This window comes from Ascaphus truei, chromosome 1, assembly GCF_040206685.1.
Source record: "Ascaphus truei isolate aAscTru1 chromosome 1, aAscTru1.hap1, whole genome shotgun sequence".
Classification (NCBI taxonomy): domain Eukaryota; kingdom Metazoa; phylum Chordata; class Amphibia; order Anura; family Ascaphidae; genus Ascaphus; species Ascaphus truei.
This window is the reverse complement of record NC_134483.1, coordinates 477,029,515-477,042,359: the sequence shown is the minus strand read 5'-3', so window position 1 is coordinate 477,042,359 and position 12,845 is coordinate 477,029,515. Positions and strand designations below refer to the sequence as shown.

The window sequence follows — 12,845 nt, the reverse complement described above, 5'->3', positions numbered from 1 at the left end:
TTTAGGATTTAGGGTATAAATATATGGCATATCGTGTTATTATTTAGAGAGCTTTTGTTTTGAAGCTGTCTCCGTTGTGCACTTGACTTGAATAAATTCACGTGTTATTCTGTTTCAAAATAACCTCATACTGTGTTTTTTATTTACGCTTTCCACAGATGGCGCAATCCGAAATCGGGACTCAATATCATCGGAATCGAGCACCCGTATGAATCACTCCTCCATCACTCAAACCTGAGCTCACATATGAATCAAGGTAAGGCTACCTGCATTTTTTAGACAAACAGCCTGATTAAATAGTTTTGAGTGGTGCAGGGAGCTGATTTTTGAACGGTGTCTTATCTGATGTGACGAGTAAGAATCCCTAGCAGTTTCACGTGAATTTATTATTCTCTGTTCCTGTATTCATTTTAAAGTGTAAGAGTTGTTAAGAGTTGTTAGGGGCTAAGGTAAGAGTCCCGTTAAAGGTTTTGGTGTTTTGGTGATGAAAGTGAGTGTTTTTGTGCTTAAAGGGATTGTTTTCAGACCGTCCTGGGTTGTGATAAATATTTTTGTTGTCGGAGCAGGACGGGTCCCTGATTGTACATTTGCTCTGTTTTGTCATTTACATACCAAGTGAGTTCATGGATATCTGGTTAGAAGGTCTTATCTGTATCCATGTTATAAAAGTATAAGGTTTATCAGGACTGGGTTGGACCCGCTGAAGTGATTCAAGTTTTTCTTTGGTATAGTTATAATGAGAAAATGTGATTGGGGAACAGTCTCGTGACAGGTCCTTATCTGCATATTTACACTATTCAGAACAATAACATGCCAAAAGAGTTGTACGTAATCAGCTTGCGTTGATTATTGTAACGCTAAATTGTACAGGTCAATTAACAGTTGATTGCTGTAGTCGAAGTATTGTACAGGTCAATTAAATTTGATTTCTGTAAACGAAGAAGTATTGTACAGGTCAATTAAATTTGATTTCTGTAACAGGGGAATAATGGGAAACCAAAAATTCTCAAAGGATTGTGTGTCTGCAGACGAAAATAATAAAGAATGAATACAGAGAACGAAAAGAGACAATATAAATATATTTTGTTGGCCAGTGAATGGCACTGTTTGTACTATTATCAACTAATTGCGCAGATGTTTAAATGAAAGAGGGGTCTTTTTCTGTGGGATTGATAGGCTCAGGAGCGCCGTCTCGTGTGTTTTTGAATCCCACAGGGAAACATACCTTACATTAATATGGGTCAAAAGAATTATGTTGAGGGACAGAAGGGTCCCGCTGTATTAATTTTTACTATTGCCAGGACAGAAGTTAATATAATAACAAGTGAAAAAGAAAGTGAATAGGAAAGAAATAGCAAGTGAATTTGCCGATAGATAATTAAGGCATATGTGGTGTTGAGGAAGTAGAGGGTTATTTTTATGAAAGGTTTATATGCAAAAATTGGGATAAAATTAGAGACTGTGTGTATATTGTTTGGAAGGGACATAAAGTGTTATAAGTGTAAAAAGGTAGGACATGTTGCCAGTAATTGCAGAGCAGCCCTAAGAGAGAGAGTAGAAGAAAAAGAATGGAATTGAAAAGATTTGTTCGTACTGGCCACACGAATAGGTCTTTTGAACCAGAAAATATTCTTTTTCCTTCTGTTCTAATGGCAACTAGAAAGAGAATAAAAGCAGGTTATTTATATGAGAAGCTGATTCGCTGTGTAGGAGAGAAGTTTGTGTCTATGTTCTTTGGGTGTCTGTATTGTGTGTGTTCTGTATTGTGTGTAACCAGTAAAAACACATGGAATATTTTGTGTTTAAAAATATGGGTAAAAGCTCATAAGCATTGTTTGAAGTATATATTGTATTGTATGTTTTCATGTATAGAACGCCATTAATAGGCTCAGCGCTTCACAGGAGTGGTGCATGTCGTAATCATATAGTTATCAAATGGTAAAGGTAAGAGGTCATAGAATAAGTGATCCAGACATAAAAGTAAAAGTTGAGCAAAGAGAAGTCACTGCTCTGAGGAGCTTACAATCTACTTGGTAGGTAGGGAGAGCATACAGAAACAGTAGGACTTGATTAGAAGCCAGGAGAGGAATTTCAGGAGGGGAAACGCAGAATCAGAGTTTAAAGAGTAGAGTGATTCTCGCAGCAGCGTTTGGGATAGATAGTAGGGAAGACAGGTGAAAGTCAGAAAGCTGGGATAGCAGGGGATTACAGTAATCAAGATGGGAGAGAATGAGGGTCTGAATCAGAGTTTTTAATAGTTGAGCAACAGAGGAACAGGTGTATCTTTGTGATATTGTGGAGGAAAAAGCGACAGTTATAGAAATGTTTTGAATGAAAGAGGAGAATATGAGAGAGAAGTTGGGAGTGACCCCTAAGCAGCGTGCTTGAGCTACTGGATGGAAGATTCAAGAGTAATGTGGAAGGAGATAATAGGGTCAGGTTTGGGAAGGAAGTATGAGGAACTCTGTTTTTGCCATGTTAAATTTAAGGCGAAAAAGGGTCTTCCAGGATGAGATAACAGAGAGACATTCAGAAAAGTAGGTTTGTATGGCAGGTGTAAGGTCAGGGATTGAAAAGTAAATGGTGGTGTTGTCAGCATAGAGGTGATATTTAAACCTAAGAGATGTTATTAGGTCACCTAGAGAGAGTGTGTACAGAGAAAAGAGAAGAGTGTGGTCCACAGAGGCAAATGCTGCAGGGAGTAATAGGAGCAGAGTGTGATGACCTCTGTCTTGGGCAGCATGTAGTTCATGAGTTATTGTAGTGAGAATTGTCTCCGTGGAGGGAGCAGTGCAGAAGTCAGATTGTAGAGGGTTAAGGAGAGAATGGGTGTGAGAAAATGGAGCAAGCAGGAGAATGCAAGACAAGTTCAGTAGTTAGAAAGAGAGGTAGGGTCAAGCTTGCTATTTTTGAGTCATGGTATAACTATTACATGTTTGAAGGAGAATGGAAATGTAGCAGATTAGAGGGAGAAGAGGAGATCAACAGTGATGGTGACACTCTTTTGAGACAGTGGAAAAAGAGTCAAGGAAAGCAGGTAGAGAGTTGGAAGTAAAGTAGGATAGGAGGAAAAAGAGGGAATGTTCTGGTGTATGGATTCAACCTCTTTCTTAAAAATAGTCAGCAAAAGTCCTGAGGTGAGATGAAGTAAGAATTTGTGTGGGGTAGACTTATGAGTGTTGATTAATGGAAAGAAATAGGTTTGTGTAGCTTGAGAAAGGACAGAATTGCAACAGGATAGCATAAATTTGTAGTGAATTAAATCAGTGAAACTATGAAAGTTCATACAGAAGGCATTAAAGAGAACTGAGTGGAGGGAGATAGCATGAGCGTGTGGCGTTATTTGTGTGTTAAGAAGTTATATGAACCTCAGCTATATAAAAGCCCGTTGGTTAATTTTTGAAAGGTCATAAAAAATGTAGTTCTTAGGGCTCTGGATAAAGCTCCATGTATTTAAACTTTAAGCAAAAGTTCCAATCGAATAATAATTATTTTTCAGGAAGAAGCCGTGGTGTGTCATTATCTTATCTTTTCAGGGTCAATTGGCGAAACGCCCAGAAACAAAATGGCTCTTTGCCCGGAAACAAGTCTTATAGAAAATATTTTTTCTTTAGTCAGATGAATATGCAGAGTGTCTTTAAAATGATAAAGCTGACCGTGTGCTCAGCACTGTGCAAAGAGATTATATAAAGCAAGACATTAGTGTGAAGTCTTATACAAAATCATTTGTCTATTAACTGAATATGTGATATATTTTATAACTTTTAACCATTTATTTTTCCATAGGTGTACAATTTTATTATAAGCAGTAGTTATTGTTAAAATATTTGTAGAATGTTTTGCCAAAGTGGTGCATTGGGAGTCACCTCTCATTTTTGGATATGTTCTAGGTATAGAGTTAAAGGACAGGTGATACATATTTACAAATACAGTTACAGAAGTGAGCAGGGTATATATTATATGCAAGGCATTTCACATTTTAGCAGAATAGTTACAATGGAGTGTTTGGGGTGGAGGCCTGACTGGAATTGGCTAGGGGTATTTGTCTTAGTATAGTAATTGTTTAATTGGGAGTGAACACATTTTTGTCCATGACTTTGGATAGTAGTGTATTGCAATGTATGACTTTATATATATAGCGTCAAAAATGTTCTCAGCACTTCATAAAGAATACAGTAGAGGGAATTATGATAGAATAGTAAGTGCAGCAAAATCAGACAATAGGAAAGGAAATCCCTGCCCTTAAGAGCTTACAATCTAAGGTTTGAGGGGAATTTACAGAGATAGCAGCTGAGGGAATAAGTGCTGTAGATGGCAGTGCTTGGCCACAATGGGTGTGGTAGGAGTGACTGTGTGTGAAATAATAGCCATGAGTGCAGGCTATTTGGATGTTTAATTTGTGGGGCAAGTTTTAATGTTAGTTAGTATTTTATGAAAAGGTTGATACCATTTGCATCGGAGGAGACGATAGTGAGGCATGAATGAGAGCAAGTGTGTATTGGGAGAAGAGATATTGGTCTGTAGTTTGAGACAGTGTTTTTGTCCCCACTTTTGAAGATTGGGACAGCTCTGGTAGTTTTCCAGGTCTTAGGGATATGGCCTGTAGACAGGATAGAGTTGATTATGGAAGCAATTGGTTTGACAATGACTGAGGCCCAAAGCCTTAGGAACTTAGATTGTAGTACAGTAAGGTCCAGATTAGCTGCTTAGTTTTAAATATGAGGAGCATTAATAGGAGATACCTCTGTCTATATACGGATGTTAAGACAGTAGTCAGTAGTTCAAAAGAACAAATTAAGGACCATCTATTGGTAATAAAACAATTAATAAGTATTGTATGCCACTAATATATTTTTTGAGTCTCTCTAGGCATAAGGTATGATAAAAGTGCACCTACACGAGACGAAGTTAAAGGTCAAGTAGTTCCTAAACAAGCATGCTCTTCATCCCAGATGAAAGGGGCCGTACTAGCCACCAATACAGCAATTAAAGTGGCAGAGTTCTTTCCCTGGACCCAAAGTACAGTAAAGCTCATTCCAGCTCCACCAAAGACCAAAGTCATCTAAAGCACAGCCGCATCAAGTTAACGTTTTGACGAGACAAACTTTGACCGTTAACCAACGAGGAAAATAAGATACCAGGCAGAGGCCTGATCTTATCAGGAACATTTCATTTTTTCAAAGACTCAAAACATTCTATTTTTTAGAGACTCAATATTCCTGATTTCTATCAGAACATTTCATTTTTCAGAGACTCAATATTTTTATTCTTTAGAGTGTGTTTAAGTTAGAAATTTAAGGTGTATGTAGAAATGAGCCTTGATGGGAGGATTGGTTTCCTGGAAGCGTGGCTTGTGAAAGCTCTTGTATGTGTTTTGGCAGTACTCTTCACTCTCTATGTATGTGTCATATGCAGCCAAACTTTGATCCAGAAGTGTGTTGCACCTCCAACGAGAGGAGGGGGTCACCCAGGGGGTGTGTCAGCCACAAGGATAGGATCATAAGTCAGCCATGTTGACCATCGCAGACATTGTCTGTTCTGATATTCAGAGTGAATGATGTATACAATGCGTGCAGGGGTGAGGATCATGCATTTCGCTTCCACAGATACCAAACCCCTTCAATTCTCAGTAATAGCTGAAAGTATATGATGATAGAGATAGATGCAATTTCCTTTATCTAGCAACTGCATATCCAAAGAAAGGTTGCTTGCATAAAATAAGGTTTTTAGTATTATGTGTATAATTTCTGTATTTTCCAATTTTTTAAGGGAACCTCTTTAAAGGGTGTATCACACACTAGGAACAAGAATCAATTTATGGGTCAAGTGTCTCCACCAACCAATGAAACCTGTGTAAAAATGTATGTTCAGTCAGATAACAATTTACAGGAAGGATGTGGCCTTAATTTTGCAGTTTTTAATTTCATCATTAAACCAAGAACAGGTTCAGATCAGGCTTATGGCCTTACAAAACAGAATGGCTTTAGATTATATTTTAGCATCAAAAGGAGGTGTATATGCCCTAATTAAAGAACAATGTTGTGTTTTCATCCAAGATCAGAGTGACAAGGTACAACATGAGTTAGATAAGATAGGAGAAATTCAAGAAAGACTTAGGAAGGAAGGTGACACAGACTGGGACCCTTTGGGGCTGACTGGATTGATAGGATCACTAGGAGCGAAATTTTTGAATGTGTATGATTGTGATACTCGTTGTCTTCTATGTTTGTGTTACGTTTGTCAAAGGCATGATCCACAAATATGCAACCCCCTCTGCAGACATGATGCCATTGTTTGCAGAACCAATCTACAGCAGTCCCTTGAAGACAGAAGATGCCAAGTACAATGTTCTAACTCCGGAAAAGAATTTGGCTATAACGCCATACTACGAGACTATGACTACATTTGGCAGGCACCCTCGTGCACTGTCCTACACCCTCAAGCAACATTATGAAATGATGGAGCACCCTTGTGCCTCCCAACGTGTTTCTGGACTAACATCATACCAATAATTCTAAAAAAACAATGTTTTAAAGAATCAGAGGAGGGACTGACAAAGATGAGATATTAGGGGGTCTGGCATAACAACATAACAGCATTTAGGATGAAGCCATTTTGTGTGAATATTTCAATCCGCCATCTTGTCTTGTCTTTGTGAGTCTAATTTCTGTGTTTCATTTCTGTATAAACAAATGTGTGAAGCACAGGAATGGAATTTTTGCTCCTAGCTAAATTTATTGACTCTTCCTCATCCAATCAGCTTCAAATTGAAAGTGTAAACAGGCTAAAAGTTATGAGAACCCATGAGATAAGTTTAGATTCTTGCAGTAGAATTTATTCTCATAACATATTGCTAGGCGACAGAATAGGCACATCCCATTTAACCCCAGAATGGTTTCTAGCTGACAGGTAGTTATACAATATTGTTATGTATTACAAAATGACATCAACTTTAATATTGTTATGTATTACAAAATGAGGTAATGTTTAGTGACGTGCAAGCCCCCCCATAAAGGGGTGGAGCTTTAGGATTTAGGGTATAAATATATGGCATATCGTGTTATTATTTAGAGAGCTTTTGTTTTGAAGCTGTCTCCGTTGTGCACTTGACTTGAATAAATTCACGTGTTATTCTGTTTCAAAATAACCTCATACTGTGTTTTTTATTTACGCTTTCCACACCTATCTGCTGTTACAAAGATAAGAGCATGCAATGATAATGTCATAATGTGTAATAAACGTAATGTGAAATAAACGTAAAGCTACTTGTGCCTCCCCCTGTACCCCTTTTTTTATTATGGCTGTATCCTCTTAAAAAACCCCACTCTCAATTTTTGTACCCCATAGATGGAATATATTCACCTCTCTCTCCTCAACCACCTACTGCCTTCTACCATATGTTCCCACTCTCCCATCCTTTTAGATTGTACGCTCCATGAAGCAGGTTTTTCTTTAGCAACTGAACCAATGTATGTTAATGTTGTAATTGGATTGCGATTCTCTTCGAATCCTGTTGTGCTGCACAATAATAGTTAATATTTTATAGCCCACCCACTTGTGGTATGTTTTTAGGTGAACAAGGACATTGGACACTAAAATTGACTTTTGTCAAATTCAGCCATCAAGTTCAGGACAGGAATTGTTTTCTTTTTGTAGCTGTTGTGAGTTTTAAATCAATGTGTTGCATTATCAATCTCTACCCTAATATCTGTATACCAATTCTGTAAGGTGCTGCTTAGATCTAATACAGCTCAACCCTGTTATAACGCGATCCGTTACAACGCGAGTCCGCTTATAATGTGATGCCAGTGTGGCTCACAATTTTCGTATTTATGAACTTTACAACATCATTATTGGCATCTTAAATACTTTATTGTACAATGCATACAATTGTACATTATTTCTAACGCGATCCACTTATAACACAATGTGATTCTTTGGACCCCAAGCACAGTGTTATAAGGGGGTTGAGCTGTATATACACCGATTCTTTGAACCTCTTTATACCCCACATCTTCGAGTTTTTGAACTTCTGACATTGTGAGAAGATCCATATGGTTATCGAACGGTCAAAAGTTACATTGCATTAAGTAGCCCAAGTGTAAATAGAACTAAACAAATCAAGATATTCATTAATGAATGTGTCTTATCCATGTTTATTGGTGGCAGAACTTACCAAGAATAACATTACACACAGCAGTCACTTAATAGGTGGTTGCTTGGTATCAAAGGAATTATGGTGACGGAGGTATTCACTATACAAAAGGAAAACAGCTCTCTACTTACCAGACACAGTATAATTTAATCAAGTAAAAATGGGAAAAACATCACAAATCGATGTTTTCATTGAGCATTAACCAAACAGCATTTACTGTATATTGCCAGACAGTCTTGCAACACTAGAGAATGAGGAATTAAAGGGCCAATTCCTCCTAGGATCAAAGTGCACTAATACCAGTGACCTGTTTAAGGAGTCTCATTTGGATGATCGATACTTTTTTTTTTTAACCAAATCAGATACCTATAAACAAGTCTCAAAAAATGAACCCGCCCACTCGCCTGGGGCGAGTGCCTTTTGGCCGCTGTCGAGTGTTACCTGCGGCGGGTCCCGGCATTCTCCTGCAGCTTGCGAGTGTCTCCCCTGCAGCTCCTGTCAAAATGGCTGCGTGGCATCAAATGATGTCGTGTTGCCATGACAACGGGACGCTACGTGGCGTCAAGTTGGCATGACAACTTGACATCACGTAGTGTCCCGTTGTCATGGCAACACTGTCATTTGACGCTGCGCAGCCATTTTCACAGGAGCTGCAGGGGAGACATTAGCAAGTTGCAGGATAATACCGGGAGACGCCGTCGCAGGTAACACCTGGGAGGGGGTGGGGGGAGGAGAGGTTTTTTTTTGGGGGGGGGGGGGGGGGGGAGTGGCATTGTTTTGGGTGAGTTTTTTTTAATTATTTGTTGAGCCCTGCCTAGAAGTACTTATTTATTTTTAAAGTTACACTGGTGAGGGGTGTAATTTCCTCTGGCTCCTCCCTTGTGTGCAAGTTCACTGATCAGCAGTGTACGAATATCATAGATACGGCTCAGAAACGATGCGTGTTCAAGGACAGTTGCAAGTCTATAGAACCGAGGACACTAGTCCACATAATTGTTGCTACTTACCAGTCTCTGAAGCATAGATGACTGGGTCAGGCTTTGGAATTCTGAACGGCCTTAAAGAAGATGGTGACTTTTCACAGGACTTTTTTGATTTTGTCACTGGTTGCGCCTCCTCTTCAGATTCTGTAGAACATTTAAAATCGGTTCATAAGGCACACAGAAAACGTAGTTCTAAAGACGGAAACTGTAAATACATATATAGGATAAGTATCTCAGTCTTCTAAAGGCGCCATAGGTTAAAAACACAATAGTAGACGAGTTTGGAAAAAAAAAAAAAAAAAAAAGAAGGATATTGCTTGAACTGAAGCTTTAAGTTGCCCACGTATAAATAGGACTACACAATAAAGATATGCATTAATGAATGTGTCTTATCCATGTTTATTGGCGGCAGAACTTACCAAGAATAAAATTACACAGCAGTCACTAAATTTGTTGGTTGCTTGGTATCAAAGGAATTATGGTGACGGAGGTATTCATTACACAAAGGAAAACAGCTCTCTAGTTAGCCACAGACACACTGTCTAATTTAATCAAGTAAAAATGGGGAAGACATCACAAATCGATATTTTAATTCAGCATTAAACGAAAATGCATTAACCGTATATTGCCAGACAGTCTTCCAACCCTAGAGAATGAGGAATTTAAAGGTAGAGAGTGACCAGATTTAGAAAAGTAAAAACCAGGCCACAAAAAAAATTCAAAATAAAGTGTATAAAACAAATTACATTTAAAAAAAATAAATTAAAAAAAAAATATATATATATATATATATATATATATATATATATAGCTGTCTAATAGTGTCTCCATTTATGCTGTATTATTAATGCTCTCCCCCTCCCCCAGCGTCCTTCTCTCCCCCTCCTTCTGCCCAGTGTCTCGCCTTCCTTCCCCGCCGCGTCTCTCTAATGTCTCTTCCCCTCCACCAATGTTTCTCTCTTCCCCTCCTAGTCTCCCGCCCCCCACACCCTCCTCCCCTCCAGCTGGACAAATAGAAACACTCTCCTCCCCCTCTCCCAGTCCCCCCGTCTCTCCACCCCATTGGATAAATAGAAACACACTTTCCCTCCCCACCCAGTATCTCTCCTCCCATGTTACCCTACCCCCCCAATGTCTCTCTCCCCCTCTGTTGGTAAAACACACACCTCTCACTCACCTTCTCAGGGAGAGCAGGAGCTGTTTTGCAACCCCTAAGGCTAAGGCCCCGCTCCCTCAGTCAGCGCGCCCGCACTGCAGACAGGCGGGGCGCTGACAGACACAGACCGCGATATGCGGTCTGTAGGGAGCCGGAGTGGGAGAGGGGGGGGCATGGCTTGAGCGGAGGGACCCGCTACTCCCCCCTCCCTCCACAGGCTTGGGCTGCAGGAGGGAGCTGCTGCGGGCTGCTGTAAAGGTAAGCAGCTCCTTCCCCTTCTGCCACAACACACACACACAACCTTGAGTAGGAAGCTGCCTGATGACAGCTCACGCCCCCGCCGCTGATTGGCTCATCAGCGCACCACGTGACGTGTCACCGCTCGGGATCACAATTTTCTTGCATCTCCTGGCGGCTGACGCGTCACAGTGCGTAGTGAGCCAGCTGCGAGGGGGGACTGGGACCGGCTCGGGAGGATTCTCCTGCTGGTGGGGAACGCTCACGCGGCCGCCCGCGCCGCGGGTCCCAGCCCTAACAGCGGGAGGAGTTATTACGTGCTGCAGCAACTGCTCATCTCTGCAAAACCGGGGCTTGTATGAAAAAAAACCTGCCGGGGCAGTCACTTAAAAACCAGGACTATCCTGGCTAATCCAAGACGTCTGGTCACCCTAATTAAAAGGCCAATACCTCCTAGGACCAAAGTGTACACTGAACAAGTGGCATGTTTGAGGGGTCTCATCGGGATGATTGATACCTTATTTTACCCAAATCTGATATATATAAAAAAAAAAAAAAAAAATGAAAAATACTTGGTTAAGTTAGACGTGGGAAGGGTTTGATTTTCTCTGGCTGCTCTCTCGTGTGTGGTCATGCTGTTTCAGCAAGTACGTGTTCCCCCTGCCCACTTTCCCTTAACTTTATTGGATCTTTGATAAGGACAAGGTAGGATAATGGTAAAGACTTTCCCTTTTTGAGGCCCCAAAGAAGATCAACTTGTAACGAATTCGCAAAAAAAAAAAAAAAAAAACTAAGTGGAGCCAAACATTTGCTAGTACGGCTCAGGAACGATGTGTGTTCGATGGAAGTTACAAGTCTGTAGAACTGGTGACAAAAATCCACATAAATGATGGCTACTTACCAGTCTCTGAGGCATTGATGACTATTGGGTCAGGCTTTGAGATTTTTAACGGCCTTAAAGAAGAAGATGGTGACTTTTCACAGGGCTTTTTCGATTTTGTCACTGGCTGCGTCTCCTCTTCAGATTCTGTAGAACATTTAATTGGTTCAGAAAACGTAGTTCTAAAGACTGAAACGGTTTAAAATCTACTTTGAATGCACGCGCCCGCTGAGCAGCTGACATGTTTGTGGTGTGTGGGAAGAAAAGAAGGAAGGAATGAGGGCTTTGTGTGGGGAGGAGTGACAGCATTGTGTGGGGAAGGAGAGAAAGGCTAGAGCTTTTCATGGCGGAAGGTATGTGGTGTAAGATAAGTGGGGGATGAATGAGGTGTTTATGATTAAGAAAGAGTGTGAGGTGTGAGAAAAGGGGGAATACACGTGGAGTTGGTGCTGACCATCCCCCTCTCTGATCAGGGAGTGGGGAACTCTAACTTTCTTTAATCACTACAAATCCATTTTTGCTTGTTTTTAGAAGAGGGGAAATAGTTTTAGAACTTAATGTAATTTTCTTTTCCTGGAAGGTCCTTCCATGGAAGTGGCCACCACTGGGTTAAGTTCCACCCTACTGCTGATAGGATAGAAAAAGTTCCACCTGTTGGAGGCCCCATACATAGCGACATCTTTCCTCCCCAGGTAGTCTTGTGATACAAAGGCGGAAACATAATATATATCCACATTAACAGGGCTCGACAAATTATAAAGAGCGCCACTCGGGCTCCCCCCCTTTCCACCCCAAAAAAAGCCACTCGCGCCCCTTCCCCTCCCTCTCTAATCCCCCTCATTATACCCACTGGCAAGACTTACTGGCGGCGTGGTGCAGTGCCTCCCAGCATTTTCCTGCTTCTCCCCCTTCAACTCCCAGCATTCTCTGCAACTGCATTGAAAATGGCTGTGCGGCATCAAGGGACGCCGCGTTGCCATGACAAGGCGTCTCGACGTCACAAAGCATCCCATTGTCATGGCAACACTGTCACTTGACGCTGTGCAGTCATTTTTAATGCAGTTGCAGGAGAATGCCGGGAGTTTAAAGGGGGAGAAGCAGGAAAATGCCAGGAGACGCTGCACCACGCCACCAAAAAAAGTCTTGCCAGCGGTAAAATGCACTCACCCCAGTGAGGGGGAAAGTGTATTTGCCAAGCCCTGCACATTAATATACAACAAATGTTATTGGGCGGGAATTGTTGAGCACTGACATGGAAGTTTTTTCCAGGAAAAAAAGAAAAATGACGGCAAGTTCCAAACATGTCTATTTTCCTGGTAGTCCCCATGGTAGTGGTCACCAATGGGACTTGCAAAAGTAGCACCGGTAAACGAGAGGGAGAAGGTTTCAAATAATTACCACAAAAAACTGGGAGTGTGAATCAAAATTTCATTA

At 40.8% G+C, this 12,845-nt stretch overlaps 1 protein-coding gene across 2 annotated transcripts in view; it reads right to left on the bottom strand.

Annotated features, from left to right (window-relative positions):
* Positions 1–12,845, bottom strand: part of RFC1 (replication factor C subunit 1) — a 93,916-nt gene that overhangs the window by 60,879 nt on the left and 20,192 nt on the right. Inside the window, exons 4-5 of one of the 2 annotated variants that reach the window (XM_075567863.1) lie at positions 11,433–11,558; positions 9,163–9,282 (exon numbers count right to left, since the gene is read on the bottom strand). In XM_075567863.1, coding sequence (XP_075423978.1) covers positions 9,163–9,282; positions 11,433–11,558 — 246 coding nt within the window. The remainder of the gene's footprint in view (positions 1–9,162; positions 9,283–11,432; positions 11,559–12,845) is intronic. The other variant, XM_075567864.1, reaches the window with a different exon arrangement.